We start from the raw sequence: 27,169 nt of genomic DNA, 5'->3' as shown, positions 1-27,169 counted from the left end.
ATATCCCTGGCTTGGGTGGTGGAGGTAAGGGGAACAGCCCAAGTTACCTGCTGAAGTTACATGGGGTGCCCGCCCCCCCCCCCCCCGGTCCCACATCCGCTTTCAAACTGACGCACTGACAAAGCTGAGCCCAACTAGTTTTAATTAATTTTGAATGGCATATCTTAATTTCATGCAAACTCCTTTTTTCTGCCCTTTGACAGATTTGGGCAAAAACAAAGAAAAAGAAAGTGCCATTTTTGTTTAGTTTGATCTGGCCTAGTCTCAAACAGGGCTTGCCGACCGGAGCCAAGTCCTGCGAGATTTAGGAGCTCCAAAGTGAGGCCCTTCTTTGGTCAATGGCAGAGAGAGGACCGACAGCAGGAGCTGGGAACTGGGGCAAGAGATTCACCAGGTCACTTTCTAGCATGCGGCCTTCGCCGGCAGATCCAGAAGATTTCCTACATACCCAGATATCTGCTTTTGTAGTAATCAGTTTGCCGCTATAGAGGTTGACCATCTCTGGTGCTCTGTAGGACAGTGTGGTGTATCTACAAGAAAATAAAAATCCATTCAAGTATTTCGGACCATGGGGTAAGACTCAACAGTTTTAGTGACTGCATGGTATTCCCCCGCATCCCCATAAATTGGGTAAATATGTTTTTCTTCTCTGAGTGACGTTTAGATATAGAACTTGCAGCAGCTCAGCACAAAAAAAGAAAAGAAAAAGAAAAGGTTACAATCGACAGCCAGGAAATATAATTCCAGATTTGCATGTCCAGCTAATTAACTAGCCTCTCCTAGCTTAGAGCCCACAATAATTATGGTAGATTTAAACAACTATTCTACACACATGGCGGTGTGTGTGTGTACGTTCTTCTCTGCTGACACAAAAGTCAGGCTGCTTTGGATTAAGTGCTATCTAAACCACATTAAATGAACTCTGTCATAAACAAGACATTAGACCTCAAGGGTTCTAGCAAAACCAATACAAGTTTTGTGCTAGTTTAACATGCCAATGGTTTGACAAGGGGGCGAAGAATTCGGTCAGAGACCCTCAGCCGCTACACACCCATCTACAGAAAGTCCATCCCCAGGACTCCCAATGAAGAGCCAATGGTTGTTCAACCAGTTTAATCCTGTGCCAGGTAGATAACGTGTCATTTTTCAAAAATTCCTCATAAGAGATTTTCAAATGAGGCACTATAACCGAAGACAAGACAAGCGCTCGTAGCTATGGAGAATCCGTAGCTTGGCAGCAAATCACCCATTGATATTGTTCGTTCCTCCCCTTCCCCTCAGCCCACACCCTCATCACGGGCATTTCTACCACACATTGGCCGCGCTCACACAAAACATTACGCCAGAATTCTTCAAAATCCCTCCAGCCAGCGTGGCAGGGGCACATGCTGCCTGATCGCTCCTGCTCGGCTCCTCCTCCTGCAAGTGCGAAGCGGCCAAAGTAACCAGAAACTCACCAGGTCAGAAAAGCGTAGTATGACACCCAAATCCAGGCCCTGGCTCATCATTCATAAGCCAAGTACAAACCCTGGCTTGTTAGAGCAGAGACAAGCCAGGAGTCTGGGTTTGGACATAACGCAGCTAAACATTCCCACCCTGGTTCGTTTAGCTCAATGTTTTTCACTAGGGATGTGCTCCGCTTCTAATCGGACCGGCGAATTAGAAGCGGAGCAGGGTGCTTCGCCTCCCCTTAAAGCGGAGGCGAAGAGGATTGGGGGGCCAGCAGAGCGTTGCGAAGACGATCGAGGTGAAGGCGGATCCTTCACCTCGATCCGGAGCTCCACAAGAAAGGTAAGTGGGGTTTACCGGGCCCTGCCGCTGTCGCTGTCACCCATGCGGCGACAGTGGCAGGGCCCGGTAAACCCCACTCCCTCCTCTCCCTTACCTGCGTCCGTCCGCGGTCCCTCGGCTTCTTCAATTGAGCCCGCCGCTCAACCAGGAAGTCTAGACTTCCTGGTTGAGCCACAGGCTCAATTGAAGAAGCCGAGGGACCGCGGACGGACGCAGGTAAGGCCCCCCTCCCCCTTGGTCCAAGTAAACCCCCCTCCCTCCTCTCCCTTACCTGAGTCCGTCCGCGGTCCCTCGGCTTCTTCAATTGAGCCCGCGGGAGAGGAGAGGAGGGAGGGGGGCCTTATCTGGCGCCACTCCCCTCCACTGTGGAGCTCCGATTCGGAGCCGGAGCTCCGCGGCAAAGAGGAGCAGACTATGGGTGGAGTGGCGCGGGCCGATCCGAAATTTTCGGATCAGCCCACGGGGCAGATCGGGGGGTCCGTGCACTATTTTTCACTATTCTTCAAGTGCAAGCGACTTGAGCACTCTGCACTGCCACCAAGGCCACTTGGGATTCTTCCACAGGTCACGTGGGGCTTCTCCTCTTGCCCCCTCCCACCGGTCAAGTGGCAATACTGTGTAGTGGGCTTAGCCGGAGGCCTTTTCAGGGCTCCCCTCTCTATCACCCTTCATGTCATTCAAGCAAGCCTCAGTCCCTCCGCCAGCCACTCGCCAAGTCACCAGGCAGGCAAATCCCAACAGGCTTTGGGATGGATCTTCTTGTTACTGAGAGAGGGATCCGCGCAGTGCTACAAAACCTCTACTTTGCACTCTCGCTCTCTCCGCCAATTCCCCCTCAACCTGCACAGTGCTGGCCAATCACATTGCTCTTTGCTTCTTCAGCTCCTCCCTCAACACAGCTAACTGGCCAATTCCTCTTGTGTTCCCTTCTCCCCCCACCCACCCACAACCCCAACTTCAGCTGAGGAGCCCTGCAGCCTTCTCTGAATATCCCATCCGCAGCCGCTGCCCCACAGCCGAAGCAAACAAGGGAAACCAGGAAGCCTCTGCTGAGAGTGAGCAGCTACTGCACAGAGAGAGAGAGAGGCGGGGGGGGGGGGGGGAGGAACTGCTCTCGAGGTGCTTGGGAGTCACCAGCGACCCTCGGGCCTTGCAGTAAAGAACACTGATTTAGCTGCTCCAACTTGTGGAAGGGGAAGGAGCCAAGTGGGGGCCGTTGGGCAACGCGCACCAACCAGCATGTTAGCTCATTATTGATAAGCCAGAATTTTGTGCAGACTGAACGGGCTCTATTCCCAAGGCTGCAGCAAATGGGGCAACTCTTGCATACATGGGAGCTCCGGCGCATGCTGGAATAGCCATGCATTCAAGGAGCAAACGTATGTATATCACCCAGAACCAGAATGGAGAAGTAGATTTTGGACCCAACAGATTCCAGACTTGGATCAGTGAGAGATCCTTCAGCACGTTGCTGCCTCAGCCTCAAGCCCTGACGTAAAGTGAGAATATTCACCATCTTCCTCCTAAGGTTTACCATGACAATTCCTTTGCATATTATTGCATGCTAGAACATTTCTATGTGAAAAGCGCCCCCCCCCCAAAAAAACACTCAACAAGGAACAGCAACAACCAGACTCAAGAGAGACCCCCTGGGCATGGACGCACAGTCCCCCCCCCTTACTTCTTGATCTCTTCTTCCACTGCGTTCACTCCTTCAAGTTGGGGGTTCTGGAATTTGTTGGTGGCACTTCCAAAGTCACACAGGACGTAATGGCCACGGTCGTGCAGCAGGATATTCTCCACCTGGAACCAGAATGTGCACATCTCTGTGTTAAGTTCAGGACAAAGAAAAGGAAGCGTTTCTTCGCATTGTACTGAGCTGACGGAAGGCTTCATGCACAGAATCAGGTGTGCATTTTCAAAGGTGTGCATGCACACACACCTTTGCCAGGCAAGTTTCCATAATCCTCCAGGGATGTTGCTGCTGCACTCAAAACGATTTGTGTCCTTTGGCACAGAGCGAATCAGGGCTGCCTCCCTCTTTCATAATACAAATGCACTTCAGAGTTCAAAGTGCCACGGGCAGAGGGATTTGGATAAGGAGTCAGCAGTGCAACATTCCTCGGTAGTGCCTGTTTGTTTCCTAAGTGCTTGTACACGAGAACTTCTAGGTGGATTGTGCCCCGTGTTGTGAACAGGTCTCCGTTTTGATGTCCTGCCTCTCACCCCACAGCGGCTGGCCCTGGATTACAGAAGGCCAGCCAGCGCAACCGCCTTTCCTAGAGTGGTTTCCACGAGCCAGTAAATTTCAAGCAGAAGCACATGGTGAAGCATTGCCAGGTGCAGGTAGGGAACTGTATGTTAGGAATGCTTTCCCAATGGGGGAAAAGAAACCCACCTCCCTGCACACAAATGTATTGGTGCCAGTTTATATAACCAACAGCTCTGAGTATTTTCTGGACTGTACCAATTCAGGTACGTGGTTCCCTTGAGCAGAAGAAAGAGCTCCCTTTGCCCCCAAAGCTAAGCATATCTTGGAGAAGAGGAGGTTACTGGTGTGTTTCCAAGCCCAACTTAAAGTGCACTAGTGCTTAAACGGTTTGGGACCAAATTACTTGAAGGGCCACCTTCACCCATATCAGCCTACCCACACTTTGAGGCCCTTCTCATGAGAGATGTAGGTGGGCATCCACCTGAGAGAGGGCCTTCTCCACCATAGCCCCACACCTCTGGATAAGATGCCATCAGGGGTCTGCCAGGCCCCATCATTGTAGATTCTGAAGAAGGCCCTAAAAAAACAATTGCTTTACTCTGGCCTTCCCTTGATTACGTGTCGTCTGACTGAGTTGTAGCTGCAGTTGTCTGTTTTGAGTTTTGTTTTATGCTAGTCTTTGATACTTTTTAGAATGTTTCCTGCTGTTTTATTTTTACTACTTTTATTGTGTTACTTTTTTTATTGCTGCATAAGTTTATTATGTGTTCTATTGTTGTACAAGGCTCCTCTCTGAAAGATGGCCCAGAAATGTTTTACATACATAAAAATAAATAAATTCTATTAACCCTAAAATAATAATAGAAGTTATGTTTTTCAGAAAAAATCCACGACTGATAGAACCCACACTGGTAGTATTTGAACACACCCACACCCACCCACCAAGGAAAACAGAAATTTCTTATACCAGGAATTTCTATCCTTGGAGTGCCTCAGGGGACATCCCACGTCCTCCTTGGAGCAAGTAGACAGGGGCCACTTCTAATTTGCCTCTCCAGAAAAGGAACAGTCCTGTTCCCCAGACTGGACTGGAAGAGCAAAACAACCCCACAATGCCTTTCTGGCATACTTCCGTCAGAGATCACTCTGCATGCTTGAACTGCTAGTTGTCCAACTAGAACTGGAATCAATTGGGAACGACCCATAAAAAGAGGGAAGGAGAACAAAACGCACAGAAACCGGTCAGAACGCCAGAGCCATAGGCCCTGCCCAGGAGGCTCTGCCTACCACCCCCACATGTACAGCAAGAGCAGTAGCCTTGAAGGAAAGAACTGATCCTGGAAGAACAGAGGTGGGCAGATAGACTGCGCTGGGCAGAGGACAAATGGGTGTTGTAGTTGGGAAAGGGTAGTTTTAGTTTGGTATTATTATGCACAAATTCTAAATGACAAAGAGCCATGTCCTTGATAAGCCTGACCTAGGCACTCCCTAAACCACCTGGAAATAATGGAAATTGACCCCTCACTGTCCAGAGGCTTCTTCTGTTCGATCTACGGAGAACCAAGTGTGTTGCTGCATGTCACACTTCCACACTCTCCCATCTGATTTTCCTAATTGTCTGTGGTGGGCAGAAATGGCTAAAGCATCCCTTTCAGCCATTCCCCCTGCAGGGCATTTGTATGCGGTGCCTCAGGGTACAGGAATCTTAAAAAACACAGAGGAAATTATGCATTCTCCTGGTGAGCAAAGAGTTCCAGGATGGGCTGTCCCAATCAATGTTATCATCCACTGAAATCCGTGGATAAACATTCCGCTGGGCCCGTCTGCCACACTGGGTGTTCCATTCTGATTGAAAGAAAGTGGTGCTCAGGTCACATCTCCAGTTTATGTCACTTCCTTGAGATCTGGGTCTCGTTCTCCCCTGAAAAATTCACATGAGCCCTGGCTTGGAGGTTGTCCATCCCACCAGGGACATCATTCCCTAGGACTTTTAATGCCAGGACCTTGTGAGTTCCATTCACAAGAGCTACAGAAAGTGCTTCCGTTGCCCTATCACAGCCTTCCTCAACCTGGGGCGCTCCAGATGTGTTGGACTGCATCTCCCAGAGTTGTAGTCCAACACATCTGGAGCGCCCCAGGTTGAGGAAGGCTGCCCTATCAGAATCAGACAGCCAAGCAAGCCTGCCTCCACCATCCACAGAGGAGGTGAGGGCTGTCACCAAAGCATCCAACATGGGGACTTATGAGAGTTCCATGACACTGGAGAAAGAGAGTAGAATTTGTTCACCAACGTGTGGGTGGATTTAAGTTTCCATGGACTGGCCCATCCCACCTTTCACATCTGGTCGAAAGATTCTGGGCAGGGAACTATGAGAGGTAAAGGAGGCCCCAAAGGCTTCAGCACCACGTCTACAGGTTCCGTTGGCTTCACCTGTTTGTCACTCATTTTGTGTACCTTGTGAGCTTCAGCTAGCAGGACAGGGAACCCCTCCTGGGGGAAAAGTTGAGTTTGCTGGGAAGAGGATTCCGGCTCTCCCTCTGACAGCTCCCCTGGTCCACTCTAATGCCAGGGCTCAAGGCTGAAGGGGGCGGAGCGTCGTATCTGCACGGTTGCCCCCTCCTTCCCTCTACCCGGCATCGTTGCCCTTCTTGCTCATGATCTGATGCTTGTGGTCCTGAGGGTGGGAGTGAGGGGACTGAGAAGCGGGGGGGGGGAGGAAGAAGAAGAGGAGAGCATGGGCAGGAGATTGGGGATCTGCAGCAGATGGTCTGGAGTGCAGTGGGGGCTGGTCTTTCTGCATTTTTGCTTAGACGATTTTTGCCTAGTACTTTGTTCTTTCCCCCTTATGATCCTTACAAGGGGAAGAGGGCCTGAATTTGTTGGGAGAGGATTTAGCCCCCCCACCCCGCTTTGATTAGGCTTCTCTAATCTCTGGGCAACTAGCCCTTTAGCCCAGTCTAGAAATTGTGCCAGTGTGCCTGTTTACCCTACCCAGTGCCTGTTTGCATTCCCTTCCCCTCCTTATTGCTTTACTATGATTTTAGTAGAATGTAAGCCTATGCGGCAGGGTCTTGCTATTTACTGTTTTATGCTGTACAGCACCATGTACATTGATGGTGCTATATAAATAAATAAATAATAATAATAATAATGATAATAATAATAATAACCAAGGAACAGCAAATTGAGGGTGGGGTAGGAGACGGTTCGGTGCCAAAACTGAACTCAGCTCTGTGGCCCTTCCCCCTCTGAGACAGTCAAGTCTGCAGGCTTCATGGTGCTGGAGGGGTGGAGGGGGAGCTGTCTGTAGCAACCTGCTTCCCCCCAAAGCCTGTGAGTAAGGGTAAGGGGTTGGAAGGGCTTGTATTGGTGGTGGCTTCATCTGTCAGCCTCAGTAACACCATGAAGTCCAGTGCGCCACTACAGGCCATGCTGGACCTAACACCACCAGCTCAGTATTCCTGTGATCTTGGAGCCCAGTGGAGCCGCTGCAACTATTGCCACTGGAGGCTCCACATTCCCTGCCTGGGCCAGGGAATGTTGCGGGTGGGGACACTGAGAGGCTGAAGACTCTCCCCACCTGTATGTGGACACTGAGAGGCTAAAGACTCTCCCCACCTGTATGTGGACACTGAGAGGATGTATGTGGACACTGAGAGGCTGAAGACCCTCCCCACCTGTATGTGGACACTGAGAGGCTGAAGACTCTCCCCACCTGTATGTGGACACTGAGAGGCTGTATGTGGACACTGAGAGGCTGAAGACTCTCCCCACCTGTATGTGGACACTGAGAGGCTGTATGTGGACACTGAGAGGCTGAAGACTCTCCCCACCTGTATGTGGACACTGAGAGGCTGTATGTGGACACTGAGAGGCTGAAGACTCTCCCCACCTGTATGTGGACATTGAGAGGCTGAAGACTCTCCCCACCTGTATGTGGACCATTTGTTCCTTCTGGATATGTCAACTGGAGCAGGGAGGAGAGAGCTTCTTCTTCTTTTTTTAAAATGACACAGAAGCGCTAACGGTTGTGCTCTAAGGAACTCCAACTGCTCTGCTCACTAGGCAGGGCTAATCTAGGAGAGGCAAACTTAGAAGTGGACCATGCCTACTCAGTCCAGGAGGAGGCACCATTCCAAGGCGTGGAACGCCCTCCGTGAAGCTCAGCAGAATATTTCATTTTACAAGCATCTCCAACCATCACAACGCTATCCGCCACGCCAGACCTCTTTCCAGGACCATCATGAGATACCTTCAAGTCCCTGTGGATTATAGGCAATTTGCACTGGTGCAGCCTGGCCACAGCTTCACAGGTGTCACAGAAGATTTGCAGGACTTCATTTTCCGTGAATCCTGTCTGTAGGCGCTGATTCATCAGGTTTACCACTTGACCTCCTGAAACGGATAGGGGGTGAGATGGGTCCTATTAATTAGTACCTAGAATAAGCCACAGAGCCTTCTGAGGCACCACTTACCACAGGGGCTTCAAAGACGTAGGCAACCTCTTTTCCCATCACAGCCACATGCTGGCACTGGAACATATGATGCTGTCAAGGGTCCCTCTAGTTCAGTAGTGCCCCCACGCTGACCAGCAGAAGCTCTCCAAGCAGGGTCTCTGGCCCAGGTCTTTACTGGACATACCAGGAGATGCCAGGAATTGAACCTGGAACCTTCTGCATGCAAAATGGGTACGCTTCCACTGAGCTGTGGCATTTAAGCAGCTCAGAGGGAGAGGGAACGCTTCCATCTCTGGCAAATAAGAAGGGCTGTTCCTACGGTATTTCTGGCACAGAAAAGGTGTGCCTCAGAATCCCAGCATCCTCTACAACTTCAGAAGGATACCTGGGACACATGTTTCAGGAAGCATCCCTAAAAACATCTCCCCACCCATCAAAGTCATCACTGCAACTGCCTGTACTGCTGGGCCACTGCTACAGGTGAAAGCCATGAGAGAAAGGGCTGGCAGCTCTTACCTACGAAAGCTGATGCTGTGAGACATACAGCTGTTTTTAAGGTGCGACGGGGCCCTTTGTTGGAGCAGACTCTTCTGCAATCTGTAACTTTCACCATAAACAAACTAGGGATGGGAGAGCTCTCCAAAGCCGGCCTCAGATTAACCTGGAAATTGCCCAAAATTCTCAGTGCCCCAAATCAAGAAAATCAGAAGGTCTCAGGTATTTTCCCCAAATCAATCCAAGGAGGCCTAGAAAAAACACCTACCCTTATCCCTGCAGCGTTTCCCCCTTCAATTCAAGCTAATGGAGCCAAACCATTCCATTAGCTTGCATGGGGGCCGGGGGGGGGGAGGCTGCAGGGACCCAATCAGAGAGCAGGGGAGGGATCCTCAGCAGGAAACAGGCTCCAATCCCTGGAACTCAGACTAGGTTCCTGCAGCCTCTTCCTCCATCTAATACAACAAAGCAACATTACATAGAGAAGGCCAGCAATTATTACTACCTGGAAATATTAGCTGGAAAACAATTCAGGAGCTTATAAAGCTCACTTCCACTTTAAACTGGGCTTTAATTTGCCTCTGGGGTTCTTTTCTGATCACAGCTTGTAAATAGCTGGTTGCCCAATCTCTGTGGGCTGGTAACTTTTATAGACTTATTTACAAGACCCTTTTGCTACAAGTATTTGATCAACACACAATGGTCACATTTTGGCTATCATATCTTGGCTTAATAAGATGAATTATGAACAAGCCTTTTGGCTGCACACACAGCCCTTTTACTGCGTGAACAAACAAATAAACCATGTAGTCTTTCATTAGGTATTTTATTGCTCCATCCGAGTCAGGAAACTGTGGTTAATAGCGTTGGAACAAGCTAGGATATGAAGCCATGAGTTAAAGTTGGCTTTATATCCTGGCTTGTTCTGAAGCTGTTAACCACAGTTTGCTGCTTTGGACAAAACTATAGTTAATGGAAGATCTCCTGGTTTGTCTGCTCCCCCTGCAAAGGGAGATGCAAAGAGGCTGCACGTGAACTCGCAAACCGAGATATGATCATCCAAACCAGCCTTACAATTCCACCAAACCTCTGTTTATTTGAGTTTTTGGATGTAACACAGGGCTTCAGAGAACAGGCTACTTTGAACTTTTACACACCTCGGCAAAAATCCATTAGGATCAAGACTTCCCAGACATCCCCGCTGCTCACAGAGTTTATACTGGAGTCAATGTATCCAACAATGTTCTTGTGTCCCACAAGGTCCCTCTGAAAAAGGAAAGAACAAAGAGATATTGCTGACTGCAAGCTACAACCAGTGAAATCTACATATGATGAAAACCAACTTCATAACAGAATTATGCTACCTATATACATTATGCAAAAAATATTTATGGTTCTCATCTCCTTGTGCTTCTCCTCACTCTCTGGGGAATCAAATCCAAATTTAATTCCCTTTTCTCTTATCTCCATGCTTTCTAAGAACATAACAAATGCCATGCTGGATCAGACCAAGGGTCCATCTAGTTCACAACTCTGTTCACACAGTGGCCAAGCAGCTGTTGACCAGGGACCAACAAGCAGGACATGTTCCTCCAACCCATGTTCCCCAGCAACTGATGCACACAGGTTTACTGCCTCAGATGCTGGAGGTAGCCCATAACCATCAGGGCTAGTAGCCATTGATTGCCTTCTCCTCCAGGAATTTATCCAACCCGCTTTTAAAGACATCCAAATTGGTGGCCCTCACTACATCCTGAGGTAGTGAATTCCATAGTTTAAGTATGCACTGTGTGAAGAAGTCCTTCCTTTTATTTGTCCTGAATCTTCCACCAATCAGCTTCATGGGATGACCTCGGTTTTTAGTATTTTGAGAGAGGGAGAAAATTGTCTCCCTATCCGCATTCTCCACATCATGCATAATTTTGTACACCTCAATCATGTCTCCCCTTAGCCTCCTTTTTGCCAAGCTAAACAATCCCAGCTGTTGTAACTGTCCCCCATAGGAGAGATTTTGTCTTTAATAATGCTTTCAACCAATTTACCTGGAACAGACGTCAAGCTAACCAGCCTGTCATTTCCCTGATCCCCCTGGATCTCTTTTTAAAAACTGGTGTTACAATGGCCATCTTCCAGTCCTCTGGTACAGAGGCTGAGTTTAGGGACATGTTGCATATTTTTGTTAGAAGGTCCGCAATTTCATGTTTGAGTTCTTTGAGAACTCTAGGATGGATACCATCTGGGCCTGGTGATTTATTTGCTTTCAATTTGTCAATAAGGTTGAGAACTTCATCTTTTGTCACCACTATTTGCCTTAATTCCTCAGACTCCCTTCCTGAAAACATCAGTTCAGGCACAGGCATCTGTCCTGTACCTTCTGCAGTGAACACTGATGAAAAGAATTCATTCAGCTTCTCTGCAATTTCCGTGTCCTCCTTTAGTACTCCCTTCAAAATGCTTTTTTGCATCTCTTATTATTTGCTTGCATTGCCTTTGTGCCAGCTTGTGCTCCCTTTTATTTTTCTCACTTGGGCAAGACTTCCATTTTCTGAAGGAAGCCATTTTCTACAATAGATTCTTTGCCACTGCTTATTAGCCATGCTGGTGAGCTCTTGGACATGGTGGTACCTTTCCTAACCTGAGCTTCTATTATTGTGCCTTTGAGTAAGCTACATGCATTTTGCAAAGATTTAAGCCTCTTGATTCTTCCTTTCAACTCTCTTTTCACCAGTTCCCTCATTATAGAGAAGTTTCCTCTTTTGAAGTCAAATGTGACTGTTTTGGACTTCCTGGGCAGTTTCCCCCTTAAGTATATATTGAATCTAATAGCACTCTGATCACTGTTACTGATCGGTTCAACAATATTTACATCTCGTATTAGGTCCTGGGCATCACCACTTAGGATTAAGTCCAGGGTTGCCTTCCCTCTGGTCGGTTCCATGATCAACTGTTCCAGGGCACAGTCATTTAGGACATCAAGAAATTTAATCTTCTTGTCATGACTGGAATATGCATTTATCCAGTCAATGTGAGGCTGTTCCATATTTCTTGTTGGATGTTTCATATTTCTAGAATTTCATGGCCATGAGTTGATTTCTGATCTCCCTGCCCCTTCCCCAGTTATTCAATTTAAAGAAGCAGCTACTGTATTAATGTTTTAAAATATCAGCTTGCTTTGCAGCAGTTCTAATAGCAATTGTTTTTCCGCCCCCAGAATTGTCAAACAGGCAGATTCTAAGAAATATCTATTCAACATATTCTGCAAGAATTCCAGGAACTTGAGTACAACGCTTGCTTACCATGATCTGAATCTCCCGTTTGCAGACTTGTAGATCATGTTCATTGTTGACATACATGCGTTTGAGGGCACATTTCATTCCACTGCTGGTCCTTACCAGAAATACAATAGCAAACCCCCCTGTAGATACAAGACATGCAAAATGTCGGTCAGTTACACATAAGATTGAAGGCACATGTTGAAATTCTGGTCTTGTACTGGATGGGAGAACACCTGGGAATTATACATTTGTCACTCTGCTTTGGAGGAATAGTAGGGCACAGTGGCTATCGAGATGATCCAATGCACATTTTTCATGAATTAAAACTGGAAGAATTCAACTCTTGCACTCAAAAGGGGTTGGTTTTTAGTACCTACGAGTATAAGAATCACTAGTCATCAGCTCATCCTATGACACTGTCCTGAGCATGCCTACTGACCACCCAAAGCAGTGACTCATGCCAAGATGCAATGAGCAGTATGGGTAGTATTACTCTGCATTAGCTGTGTCAGGATTACCTATCCCCATGGGAGGCTAACTACAAGAAGGCAAAGTCAGAGGATGAATTATGCAAAGATGCAAAAGCCTCCCGAGTAGTTTGGACCTCACATAGAAGCCGCAATGTATTTAATTTCTTGCCATACACAGCACACAGTTTGCGAATTGCTGATACAGAACGGTATCAGAAATCCTCCAGAATTAATAGATCTAATTAATTAAATGTACACACAGGTAAAGCAATGTTTCTGAAGCAAGAAACATCCTTTGTTGTTAAACAGTGCACACACATTTCACAGAAGAGGCATCTTCTTCTGAGTGGCATACCTCTTCTGTGAGTGAGAACAGTGAATGCCTTCACCTACCATTTGCAGTTTTATAAAGCGCTTGCATTAAAAGCATTTTTTAACCTTTTCAGGTTAAGCATCTTTTTAGTCCACTGAAAGTGGGGCTACTTAGTCAAATAAACGTTGCAGTCTTAATATATGTACATTTTAAGCAGTTTTTTAACTTAAGCAGCTGTGATGTTTCTGTAGCAGCAAGGCAAAAATGTATTATTGCACATGTTTTTCTTGCAAAGAAAGAGTTGATTCCTTTTAACAGCTCCCCTCCCTCTCCGTTGCAACAGCCCTTATCTTTTAATCAGCAACTACTGCAGCTTGTGTCTGTTCACATGTTCCCCCCCACCCAAGAGATATAAGAAAGAAGGGGGAGGGGAAAGTCTAATGGCGCAAACTACCAATCAGAACTATCAAAGTCAAGAACATATTGATAGCAACAGGCAATTATGCAAGTTCATTACTGTGCCACATGGTGTTTTCCTGCTCCATTAATTTGCATTATGCAGCAATGCTTGGAATAAACACACACACACACACACACACACAACGAGATAATGTTATTCATCAAGTATCAGTTTTCATTATAGTGACTCGTTATTTGTTACATTTATAAATCCTGCCCTTTCTCTAAGGAAGTCAAACAATCATCTTCTACCAACATAGGATAAAAGGCCACCTTTATCCCAGCAGACAGAGCATTAGGCATGGACTGGGGAGGTTGTGCCAGGGTGGTCCTGAGCAAGCCCTCCTTTCTCAGCTCCAAAATCTCTGAAAGGAAGGAAGGAAGGAAGAAGCATTGATAGATTTCCACTGAAGCACTGTGGCAGACACAGCAGGAACCCAAACAGAGGAGCTAGGTCTTCCATAAAGTAATCCCCAGCACTTTACTAGACGGTATCACCTTAGAACAGAATTGCACTACAACAGTTACAGAACACTGATTGATTTCACTCCACAAACCACACAATCTTTACAGCCAAACCGCAATCAATGTACCAGGTTTACAACATTCTGTTGCCAAAGGCAGGTGTGTTCGAAGTGTCACCTACCAGCAAGTACCAGGAGCTCAGCATTCTTTTTCTTCATGCCATGCATAAGGTACACACTGCAACCCATATCTCACAACATACCCAAGTATAACCTACTGTATTCTCTACCAGGATTCTCTTTCTACCTGATAAACCAATTAGGCGTTTTCACTAGGCATTTCTCGGCCTGCTCTGATCAATGGATAACAACACAGTCTAAAAAGAACCAAAATTGGGTATCTTCAAGTGTCCAACACCAGCTATTTATTCAGAACAACAGATAACTTTTGTAAACCGCCCAGAGAGCTGTGGCTATGGGGTGGTATATAGATGAGGAGGAGGAGGAGGAGGAGGAGGAGGAGGAGGAGGAGGAGGAGGAGAAGAAGAAGAAGAAGAAGAAGAAGAAGAAGAAGAAGAAGAAGAAGAAGAAGAAGAAGAAGAAGAAGAAGAAGAAGAAGAAGAAGAAGCCGTCGCTGCTGCCGCCCAGTCACCAAAGTCAGACACAAATCATGGGAGCCGTCATTGCTATACAAATCCCACTCACCCCTGGGCAACACAACAACCCCATGTCAATTGTTATCTATTGCTCCCAGGGTGACGGTTCTACAACCAACCATAAGCGACTCTCACAACCCATCCTGGAAAGTGGCAACTCTCTCAGAATGACAACAGGCAGGGAGCCCACAATGCTTTACAGGACCCCACCCCATCTCCCAAACTACTTACTGGAGGGGTTGGTGTTGCGAGGTGACCAAGAGAGATGCTTAATTCAAATCTCACCACAGCCAGCCCAAGTCTCGCCCCAAGAGATCCACCATTCCACCATATTCATTTCTGAGATGACTGTAGGAGAAATGAACACAGCACTCCAGGGGAGAATACAGCAATGTCCATGCACCCTCAGTGCTCCTCTCCCTGTTCTGTTTTCAACCCAGCCAAGCATGGAGCGACGGTTACTCAACTATAGAGACAAAATCCCGGCTGCTAATGTCATCCACATTCAGTGTCATGGCAGCATCAGCAACAGCAGCCACCTCCGAGCATTAGTTTGACCCTACTCTAAACTGATAGTGGAAATGTGGAGCGCAAGACATGCAGATTTCAAGAGAAGAGAGAGATCTTTTACGCTCATGCACTCTAGCTTTGCTGCAGAATCCAAGCCTAGGGGTTATGCATTTCAAGGAGAGATTCTGGCATCAAACCCATCCTCTACAACAATGCTCCACAACTTTGCAGATCTGCCCTCCTGGCTGCTCCCCACTTCCCTTCCAAACCCCTGTGTTGGCATGGCTGGGAAAGGTAAGGCCCCTATCATGATTCCAAGCCCTCCCACCAAGATGTGAGACAAGAAAGAGATGTGCTGTGCAATCCACAAGACATTTATTCAGTAAATTCACAACTGAAGGGGAGTGTGAATGCTAGGAGTTATCAATTAGCCAAACAAAGCAAGGCAGTTGCCTATCAACTAAATGAACGGTTTGCCGCCATGCCCAAAAGGCTTTTACAGGGCTCCTCCTTCAGGGAGGGTCCTCTTGACGCAACTTCTGATGTGCAGCTGGTCTGGCGGGTGTCCCACCTCCTCTCAACTCCGCCTGCTTGACCCTGTGGCCAACTCTGGGATGTGGCAATTCCGGTGCTCCCTCCCCCTCTGACAAAGACTGAGTTCCAGGGGGGTGCAAGATTATCTCTGAACCTGGGCCTCCTGTTAAGATGCCTCCCTGACTCCCCCCACTCCCTATCTTAGCTGGGCTTCGTGTAGTTCAAGCTCCGAGTCTGATTCAGAATCTGAGGCTGAACCAGGGAGCCTGGGCTTCATCCTGACAGCTCCATTGGAAACCTGAAAGGAGGGCAAAGGAAACATGTTTGTAAACTTGCAACCATTCGTGTAGGAGAGGGACCCCAAATACCTTTTCCCCAGGAACTGCAATCCTGCTGTAACTTTACCAATTATTACACCAATCCCCAATTTCAACCCAGACCTATTTGCATGCTTAGCAACTACCACAACTTAGGAGGAGCGTTGGGAGAAGTCTGCTATGGTACAGAAAAAGTCTAGGTATAAATTCATGCAAATAAAGAAACTATGCTTGGAGAGGAAACTAATACAGAAAGAAGTGGGGTGGGGGGAATCAGGTGCAAACCCTGGCAACTGCATCTCAGGCAGCAGAGCTGGGGAAAGCCCCTGTTGAGCCGCTGCCACTATAGACAATACTGGGCTAGATGGACCAATGGGAAGACCCTGCATAGCAGCTTCCTACTGCAAGCTCCCAGGGCTTCCTTGCTTTTTGCTTAGTTTAGAGAGAAATAAATATTCAGACCACACCGTCTATTTTATTTTTATAAACTCGCCATGCCAGTGAGTTCGAGCCGACTGGGGAGGCGACCCTCCTTGTGCCTATATTCCGAGCCTGACGTGTTTCGGGTTATAAAAAAAAAACCTTTCTCAAGGGCACTCAACAACAAAACTAATATAAAACCGTGATCAACACTTAATACAGTTATCAACACTCATTAAAAACTTATTCCACAGAACTTGTATCACAATACACAAGGGGCAGATAATAAACAATATTAACATTAATCAAAACTTACATAGATGTCTTTTAAATGTAGAACATTATTGACAATAAACATACTCTAATGCAATAATAGATCCTAAAGAGACACAAAGAAAAACACAGAAAACTCTTCAAGGAAATCATTCGGAGACAGAAACAATGATTTCCTTACAGATTCTTCTAATGTTTTTCTTTGGGGCTCTTTAGGTTGTATTATTGCATTTTTATAACCCGAAATGTGTCGGGCTCGGAATAAACATCATCGCAATCTTCCAAGTTGCAGTGATTTTGTGTTCAGGCACTTGGAGGGTGCCCTCCCCCAGTCTGCATGGCGTTTTGGTGCCTTCCCTCCTTGTTTGTTCGTGCCAGTGAGCTCCCATTAATTCTGCAGAACTGCTCCCAACAGGAATTCATGACAGTCTAGATGTTCCTCCAGGCGCTCTTGGAAGAAACTGATTTTCTAGACCCATTTCAGTCTGGATTCAGACCTGGTTTTAGTACTGAATCAGCCTTAGTCACCCAGGTGGATGGCCTTTATCAGGAGATGTGGGAGTGTAACCCTATTACTCTTGCTAAATCTCTCACTGGTTTTTGATACCATTGACCATGGTATCCTACTGGACCGTCTCCATGAATTGGGGGTGAGGACACTGTCTTAGCAGTGGTTCTGCTCTTACTTATGAAGGGAGCTGCAGTGTATAAAGTTGTGTGATTATGTTCCAGGCCCTGGCACATGTGCCAGGGAGAGCCCCCAAAGCTATTCAACATCAATATGAAGCCATTGGGAGTAATCATTAGGAGATGTGAAGCCTGGTGTCATCAGTATGTTGATGACACTCAGCTCTATTTCTCTATTACACCAGAGGCCACGCAGGTCTGCAGTTGGGGCTACAGATGGGCCAATAAACTGTGAGTAGGCAGCTTCTGGGTCTGGGAATTTGGTAGTTTGCCTATTCTGGACAGGGCTGCAGTCCCTCCTCAGGAGCAGGTGGTGCTCATACAACCATTGTTGTCTCTGGAGGCCCAAGTAGCTGCAGTGACAAAGTGCACTTTCTATCAGCAACAAATCTTCCTCCTCAGGAATAAGTTAACCACAGTAACCCAAGCATTGATACCTCTTACGCCCCCCAAATATAAATGCTCCACCTTGATGTCTACCCTAAAATGCATTTCCAGCAAAGCAAAATTCTTCTAGGTAACTGGTTCAAAGGAAGAAAAGTTGTGAACATTTTGCTAACATGCTGTGGCACAATAAAGGCTGAGCAATTTTGGAATCATATGAGCCATGGGGCCTCAACTATCCTCCATGTCAGCTTCATGAAATTAACAAGTTCATGTATAACGTTTAATTATACCTTTTGGATCCCAAAGTACACTGGGTTGACATTCTGCACTTACTTACTACATTTAAATGCCCATTTAGAGCTCACCACCTTCTTCCAGCCTTGAAAATCTGATCACCTTCCCTTTCCCTTGTGTGTCTCGCCATTTTAAATTTGTAAACCTGATAGCAGGGATTCTCTCTCTCTCTCTTAATGTGAACTGTTTTGCAAGAGAATTATTGTCTGAAAAGTGGGATAAAAATGTAGTAAATAAATAAATAAATAAATAAATAGATAGATACTAAACATATCGTTCTGAATGTATTACCCACTAAAGGGACAGACTGCCTATAAACTGCACTAGATGGATTTTTGACCTGATCCACCAAAGTGGTTCTTAAGATCTTAACCACAAATACAGAGTGGTCTTTAGGAAAAGGAACAAGTATTGTATTAACTGAGTCATCATGAATTCTGAAAAACCATAGAGAGTGGGACTAGATCTGAGTAGGAACTAGATCCGGGTTACACTCAGCCATGAAGCTCATTGGGACTTACTTCTGACCAGACATGTATAGGGTTGTGCCGGCAGTGGCATTATTTATCTGAATTCTGGGAGCATAGGAACCAACTTGGGCTCCTGCCTAAGCAGCCCTCTGTTCCTCTTAACATCTCTCGGTAGAAAGGGCTCTCGGGGGCAAGCATTTCACTGTCCTGCATTCAGCCCTCGCTCCTTCTCTTATTATTATTTATTATTATTATTTATTTATATAGCACCATCAATGTACATGGTGCTGTACAGATAACACAGTAAATAGCAAGACCCTGCCGCATAGGCTTACAATCTAATAAGTTGTAGTAAACAATAAAGAGGGAAGGAGAATGCGAACAGGCACAGGGAAGTGTAAACAGGCACCGGGTAGGGTGAAGCTAACAGTATAGAGTCAGAACAAACTCAATATTTGAAGGCTATAGGGAAAAGAAAAGTTTTTAGCTGAGTTTTAAAAGCAGTGATTGAGTTTGTAGTTCTCAAGTGTTCTGGAAGAGCGTTCCAGGCGTAAGGGGCAGCAGAAGAAAAAGGACGAAGCCGAGTAAGGGAAGTGGAGGTCCTTGGGCAGGCGAGAAGCATGGCATCAGAGGAGCGAAGAGCACGAGCAGGGTGATAGTGTGAGATGAGAGAGGAGAGATAGGAAGGAGATAGACCGTGAAGAGCTTTGAAGGTCAGCAGGAGAAGTTTATATTGGATTCTGGAGTGAATTGGAAGCCAATGAAGAGATTTCAGAAGTGGCGTGACATGGTCAGAGCGGCGGGCCAAGAAGATGATCTTAGCGGCAGAGTGGTGGACAGAGACCAGCGGACTAATGTGAGACGAAGGAAGGCCAGAGAGAAGAAGGTTGCAGTAGTCCAACCGAGAGATAACCAGTGCGTGAACGAGAGTCTTGGCAGAAGAGACAGACAAAAATGGTCGAATCCTGGCAATATTATACAGGAAGAAACGACAGGATTTAGCTACTGCCTCGATGTGAGGAGTAAAGGAGAGCGAGGAGTCAAATATAAAGCCAAGACTACGAGCTTCCTTGACCGGAGTAAGCGTGACATCGTTGACAGTAAGAGAGAATGAGAGGTGAGGAGAAGGTTTAGGAGGAAAAACAAGCAATTCAGTCTTTGCCATGTTAAGTTTCAAACGACGATGAAACAGCCAGGCTGAGATATCTGAAAGACATGCCGAGATACGATCGTGAACATCTGGAGAAAGTTCCGGAGATGAGAGATATAATTGTGTATCATCGGCATACAGGTGATATTGGAGGCCGTGAGATTGAATAAGCTTACCCAAGGGCAGCATGTATAGAGAGAACAACAACGGGCCGAGCACCGAGCCTTGCGGAACCCCAACTGAAAGGGGAAAAGAGGAGGACGAGCTGCCGTTAGTCGACACGCTGAAAGAGCGACCCTCTAGATAGGAGGCTCTCTGTTGTGCAATTAAGGAACCCAGGAACGCTGTGCAGCCCTGTTTTATTCCCTGGGCCCTGCCTCCACGACTGCTACTTCATCTCAAATCAAAGACGCAGCAGTCAGTGAGGTGAGCGGCCTCGTCCCTCACTCGTGGCTTTTACCAACTGGCCTGAGGCCCTCCTTCCCCTTCATGGAACCCATCAAGCCTCTGGGCCCACTGCTTGGAGCAGGGGACCAAGTGGACCCACTGAGCCTTAGCTGCAGTGGCAGGAGAGACTGGAGGCCAGTGGTTCCCACCTTGGCAGCCCCAGAAGGCGGAGGCCGCCTCGCCCTGTAAAACCAACAACATCTGGCTGCATTACAGCCATTCGGAGGCTGTTCCTTGGAGGCCCATCAAGGTGTGTTTTTGAACTGTGAGCAGCCCGTTTCTATCACACCTCGACTGTTTTCCTTTTCCATCCCCACCCATTTTTTTCCCCTGTGCCATGTTCTTTGAGGTTCACGACAGCACAGATTGCCTTGTTTTTATTAATCTGTCAGCTACTCTGGGAGCCTTTCCGGCTGAAGAGCAGAGTAGAAATGCATTAGATAACAAATGGAACAGGGCTTCGGCCTGGCCTACCTCTGCAGCAAAATGCCCCTTACGCCTGGAATTCTCTTCCAGAGCATTTGCGGATCACGAGTTCAATTATTGTTTTTAAAGCTCAACTGAAAACTTTTATTTTTTTCTACATCTTTTAGAACTTGACTTTGTTCTTACTTTCACACTGTTAGTTTTATTGTCTCCTGTGCCTATCTGGTGCATTCTTTTCCCTTTCCTATTGTTTTATTATGATGTTATTAGAATGTAAGCCTATTTGGCACAGTGTTGCTGTTTTATTCTTTTACTATTTACAGCACCAAGTATATTGATGGTGCTACATAAATAAATAAAATAATAATAATGGTGCTGCCAAGGACTGAGGTGGAAGAGGGGACTCTGGGTGAGGAATGCCCCCGTTGATGGCGTTCCCCTAGACCAATCACGGCACGCATAAAAAATTCTGTCCCAGCCCAGTCCTTGCTGTGCTAGCTATCCAGATGTAGAACACTGCTTTTTCTTTTTCTTTTTTTAAACATGAAAGGAGCATTCAAAGATGTGACACCCCTACCAATAGTCTGAAACCATGCAGGCCATTCTACTATTTTGTTCATGATATGGGCACAGGAGGCCCTATAAGTTAATCTTTCCGCAATTACAAAACCTAAGCATGAGAAGATTTGACCACGCCGCCTGAATTTTGGCAGGTTTTCACGGATGAAGCCAACGATCTGGATTCCTTTCAGTCTGAGTTCAGGCCTAGTTTGGGGAACAAAACAGCCCTGGCAGATGACCTATGTCAGGAACCAGACAGGACAGCGTGTCCCTCTTGGTTCTGCTGGAAGTCTCAGCAGCATTCTTTACCAACAGCCACAGTATCCTCCTGGGACCTCTGGCTGATATGGGACTTGTGTGCTCCCAGAAGATGGTGTTGAGGGACTACTGCTTTCACCTCTTTCGGAATACCCAATAAGGGTTTACCTCTTCAATCCAGGGAAGTGTGGTTCAGGGTTTGCACACACCCCTTGAAAAATTAGGTTTGTACTTTGGAGCACTCCTGGAGTCACTCCTAGACCTTGATGCCCAAGTTTTGGCAGCGGCCAGGGCACCAACCACACCTGTTCCTAGAAGTGTCTGGTCTGGCCATGGTGCGAGGCGCCTTAGTTACATCTCAGTTGGATTACTGCAACATGCTGTATTAGGCAGACCGGGGGTGGGGGTGGCTTTGAATACAGTGCAGAAACTGCAGTGAGTTCAAAATGCTGCAGTCAAGCTGCTGACCAGGACCAGTTTTGGGAACATGCAACTCCTAGGCGGTCTGTTTCCAACCAGAAGCCCCAAACAGTTTGGAATTGGATTACCTGAAGGCCGCCTTCTTCTGTATGAAACTGCCTCTGTGCTGAGATCTTTTGGAGAGCCTCTTCTCTCTGCCCCCTCAATATCTGATATGTGTTTGGTGTGTGTGTGTGGGGAATTCTGATGTCCTACAGAATGATCTAATGCAGCATGTTTATTTTACTTTTATTTAGTGAACAAATTTTTAAAGAAATCCTACTCCATGTTAATTTTTTGTCCCAATACACCATTTGAGGGGGGAAATTAAAACACATGTAATCTGATTTAAACTTTATATTATATAGAACTTTTTATTGGAATTCTTGTACAAATCTAAAGCCAATAGCAGTCCTTGCCTTACACTGTTTAAATGTAAAGGGGGTGGCAAAGACACTCAAACACGTTGAGACATTAATTCAGTCTTCTCCATCCTAGTGTCCTCCAGATGTGTTGGACTACAACTTCCAGTATCCCTTGTCAGCAATGCTGACTGGGGGATGCTGGGAGTTGTAGTAATCCAACACATCTGAAGGGCACTAGGATGGAGAAGGCTGCACTAATTAATTTTAACTATCCGAAGAGCTGTGCATGGTATCCTGACAACCAGACATCTGTTTCAATAGAGCTCAAGTCTTCCACTAAAACAGTTGGGGCACCTTCAGTTTCACTGTCTCTACTTATTGTGAAATGGAACTAATGAGACATAGAATCATAGAATCATAGAATCATAGAATAGCAGAGTTGGAAGGGGCCTACAAGGCCATCGAGTCCAACCCCCTGCTCAATGCAGGAATCCACCCTAAAGCATCCCTGACAGAGGGTTGTCCAGCTGCCTCTTGAAGGCCTCTAGTGTGGGAGAGCCCACAACCTCCCTAGGTAGCTGATTCCATTGTCGCACTGCTCTAACAGTCAGGAAGTTTTTCCTGATGTCCAGCCGGAATCTGGCTTCCTTTAACTTGAGCCCGTTATTCCGTGTCCTGCACTCTGGGAGGATCAAGAAGAGATCCTGGCCCTCCTCTGTGTGACAACCTTTTAAGTATTTGAAGAGTGCTATCATGTCTCCCCTCAATCTTCTCTTCTCCAGGCTAAACATGCCCAGTTCTTTCAGTCTCTCTTCATAGGGCTTTGTTTCTAGACCTCTGATCATCCTGGTTGCCCTCTTCTGAACACGCTCCAGCTTGTCTGCGTCCTTCTTGAATTGTGGAGCCCAGAACTGGACGCAATACTCTAGATGAGGCCTAACCAGGGCCGAATAGAGAGGAACCAGTACCTCACGTGATTTGGAAGCTATACTTCTATTAATGCAGCCCAAAATAGCATTTGCCTTTCTTGCAGCCATATCGCACTGTTGGCTCATATTCAGCTTGTGATCTACAACAATTCCAAGAGCTTTCTCGTTTGTAGTATTGCTGAGCCAAGTGTCCCCCTTCTTGTAACTGTGCAATTGGTTTCTATTCCCTAAATGTAGAACTTGGCATTTATCCCTATTCAATTTCATTCTGTTGTTTTCAGCCCAGCACTCCAGCCTATCAAGATCACTTTGAAGTTTGTTTCTGTCTTCCAGGGTATTAGCTATCCCACCCAATTTGGTGTCATCTGCAAATTTGATCAGCGTTCCCTGCACCTCCTCGTCCAAATCATTAATAAAAATGTTGAAGAGCACTGGGCCCAGGACTGAGCCCTGCGGCACCCCACTCGTTGCCTCTCCCCAGTTTGAGAAGGTTCCATTGATAAGTACTCTTTGAGTCCGATTCTGTAGCCAACTGTGGATCCACCTAATAGTTGTTCCATCTAGCCCACTTTTAGCTAGTTTGTTAATCAGAATGTCATGTGGTACTTTGTCAAAAGCTTTGCTGAAGTCAAGATATATGACGTCCACAGCATTCCCACAGTCCACAAGGGAGGTTATCCTATCAAAAAATGAGATCAAATTAGTCTGACAGGATTTGTTCCTGACAAATCCATGTTGGCTTCTAGTAATCACTGCATTGGTTTCAAGGTGTTTACAGATTGACTTCTTTATAATCTGCTCCAGAATTTTCCCAGGGATGGATGTCAGACTGACTGGTCTGTAGTTCCCAGGTTCCTCCTTTTTGCCCTTTTTGAAGATAGGGACAACGTTAGCCCTCCTCCAGTCATCCGGCACCTCACCCGTCTTCCATGATTTTGCAAAGATAATAGACAAAGGTTCTGAGAGTTCTTCCGCTAGCTCCTTCATTACTCTTGGATGCAGTTCATCGGGCCCTGGAGATTTGAACTCATTCAAGGAAATTAGGTGTTCTTTGACCATTTGTTTATCAATCTCAAACTGTAATCCTGCCCCCTCAACTTGTGCTTCACTTTTTCCAGGGGGGTCATAGACCCGCTTTTGGGAGAAGACCGAGGCAAAGTAGGAATTGAGCACTTCAGCCTTTTCTTTGTCATCTGTTATCAATTTGCCATCCTCATTAAGCAGCTGAACCACCATTTCTTTCCTCTGTCTTTTACTACTCACGTATCTGAAGAAAGCCTTTTTATTGCTTTTAGCATCCCTCGCTAATCTCAGCTCATTCACAGCTTTAGCCTTCCTGACGCCATTTCGGCACTTCTGCGCCACTTGTCTGTACTCTTCTTTTGTAGCCTGGCCTTCCTTCCACTTCCTATATGTATCCCTTTTTGTTTTCAGTTCATCAATAAGCTTTTTGTGGAGCCACATTGGTTTCCTCTGTTGTCTTCTATCTTTTCTCCTTGTTGGAATTGTTTGTAATTGTGCCTTTAAAATTTCATTTTTTAGATACTCCCACCCATCCTGCACTCCTTTTCTCTTTAGGCTCCCTTGCCACGGGACCTTACTTATTATAGTTCTGAGTTTATTAAAATCAGCTTTCCTAAAATCCAGAGTACGTGTATGGCTATGCTCGACTTTTGTCTCCTTCATAATCAAGAATTCAAGTATGACGTGGTCACTTTCCCCCAGAGTTCCCGTAACTGCCACTTTATCCACTAAGTCATCCCTATTGGTCAATAACAAGTCAAGGATTGCCGATCCTCTAGTTCCTTCCACCACTTTCTGTAGGAGAAAGTTATCACCCATACATGTCAGGAATTTCTTGGAAGGGCCGCTTTTGGCAGTAATGGTCTCCCAACAGATATCAGGGTAATTGAAGTCCCCCATCACTACTACATCACACTTCCTTGAAACACTGGCAATTTGTTTCTCAAAAGTTTCGTCCTCGTCTTCTCCTTGATTGGGTGGTCGGTAGTAGACTCCGATTATCATATTCTTTTTATTCCTAGCCCCATTTATTTTAATCCAGACGCTCTTGACGGGGCTCCCAATCTCATCCGCCTGTATTTCTGTGCAGGGATAGGTATTTTTAACATATAGTGCAACTCCACCTCCCTTTCTATTTCTTCTGTTCTTTTTGAACAAGTTATATCCTTCAATTGCTATATTCCAGTCATGGGAGTCATCCCACCAAGTTTCAGTTATACCTATCAAGTCGTATTTGCCTTCATGTAATAAGAGTTCAAGTTCATTCTGTTTGTTTCCCATGCTCTGGGCATTAGTATATAGACATCGAAGACCATGTGTTTTATAGTCTGGCTTTGTTCCTACCTTGTTGCAGACACTATTTTGGGACACTGTTGGAGCTGTTCTCTGTACTGTGGTGCATTGGCCTTCATCCATTGTTGCCTCAAAATTTACGTCTCCCACCCCCGTAAGATTCAGTTTAAAGCCCTCCTGATGAAGTTCTTCATGCTGTGGCCGAACTCATTCTTTCCAACCCTTGTGAGGTGCAACCCATCCCTTGCCAGCAGTCCATGTTCCAAGTAGCGTAGCCCGTGGTCCCAGAATCCAAAGCTCTCACGACGGCACCACCTTCGAAGCCAGTCGTTCATCCGGAGTATTTTTCTTTCCCTTTCTAATCCTCTTCCAAGAACCGGGAGGATGGATGAGAAAACTACCTGGGCCCCAAAGTTCTTCAGTTTCCTTCCCAGAACTTCAAAGTCTGAAATGATTTCTTCATAGCTCTGCTTGGCGACATCATTTGTTCCCACATGGATGAGAAGAAAGGGGTATGTGTCCGTTGTCTTTATGAGCTTCGGTAACCTTTCAGTCACATCTCTAATCTGTGCTCCAGGGAGACAGCACACCTGGCGAGTCCATGGGTCTTCACAACATACTTGGGTTTCAATCCCACGCAGCAGGGAGTCTCCCACAACGACTACTCTTCTCTTCTTCTTGGTTGACCTACCTTCTGCCTCTTGGTCACTGTTGCGTGGTGTCTCCTGTACGTCTTCCTCTGCAAACTGTCCTTCAGTCTCATTCTCCAGAAGCTGAAAGCGGTTGCTTAACTCCAATGGCACCACAGGTGCAGAACACCCTCTAATTCCTCCTCTCCTAACTGTCACTCTTTTCCAAGGAGTTTCCTCTTCATTGGCTTTCCTCCCCTCAGCATACTCCACTTCTGCTTCAGCTGGCTGTTGTTCTTCAATCTCATGTGCTTCTTGTTGCTGTTGCAGTTCCACCGTTCGGTCTAAGAACTCCTCGACTTCTCTTATTCCTTGGAGGGTGGACACTCGCTGCTCAAGTCCCCTCACTTTTTCTTCCAAAAGTGCCACCAGCTTGCACTTGTTGCAGGTATACGCCATGTTGAGCTCAGGCAGAAACACGAACATTGCACACCCTTTGCAGGTCACCACCTCTAGGGACTCCTTTCCATCCATATTGTCAATTTCTGCTTTGGTTTTTTTTCCTTTTTGATTATAGTAGAATTGCCTTTGCTTTGTTGTGTCCTCTCTGAAGGTACACAACTATATGAGGATGTCTTAAGGGAAAGTAATCTTTTGGGGGTTTTTTGCTTTTGTTTGGTGGTGGTTTTGTGGGGTTTTTTTCTCTTTATGTTTTTCTTTTCTTTTTTTCCCCCACCTCTTTTTTATTTTTATTTTTTATTATTTTTTTATTAATTTTATTTATTTTTTAAGAGGCCTCCCCCTTGACCTCCCCTGCCGAACTCCCCCTGTCAAACTCCTGTCTGCTCTTCCTGTTAGCTCGCTCCCTGTTCGCTCGCTCCCTGGGAATCTGGCTTACTTTTATAGCTCCTACTTGAGCTGGGCCAGCTGCTCTTCCCTGCTTCTGCTTAGCTCCAAGTCAGGAACCAGAATGAGGTCACTGAAATGCCAACAACAATCAACAACAATCAACAGCAATTAGGCACTGATTGCTGAGTCCAACTGACAATCAGGCCACTCCCCCTTCAGCTCCTACAGCAACTATAGACACCGACCTCTCACTCAGCACTCAGGAGCACATGGCAAGCACACGGCCTCTTTGAAT

The 27,169-nt window shown here is 46.4% G+C and overlaps 1 protein-coding gene across 4 annotated transcripts in view; it reads right to left on the bottom strand.

Moving 5' to 3' along the window:
* Positions 1-27,169, bottom strand: part of AAK1 (AP2 associated kinase 1) — a 134,737-nt gene that overhangs the window by 73,271 nt on the left and 34,297 nt on the right. For all 4 annotated transcript variants that reach the window (XM_063139366.1, XM_063139368.1, XM_063139367.1 and 1 more), the window contains exons 2-6: positions 12,253-12,371; positions 10,114-10,222; positions 8,257-8,399; positions 3,473-3,594; positions 449-530 (exon numbers count right to left, since the gene is read on the bottom strand). In XM_063139366.1, coding sequence (XP_062995436.1) covers positions 449-530; positions 3,473-3,594; positions 8,257-8,399; positions 10,114-10,222; positions 12,253-12,371 — 575 coding nt within the window. The remainder of the gene's footprint in view (positions 1-448; positions 531-3,472; positions 3,595-8,256; positions 8,400-10,113; positions 10,223-12,252; positions 12,372-27,169) is intronic.

Source organism: Elgaria multicarinata, chromosome 12 (assembly GCF_023053635.1).
Source record: "Elgaria multicarinata webbii isolate HBS135686 ecotype San Diego chromosome 12, rElgMul1.1.pri, whole genome shotgun sequence".
Lineage (NCBI taxonomy): Eukaryota > Metazoa > Chordata > Lepidosauria > Squamata > Anguidae > Elgaria > Elgaria multicarinata.
This window is presented reverse-complemented; position numbering and strand designations above follow the sequence as displayed.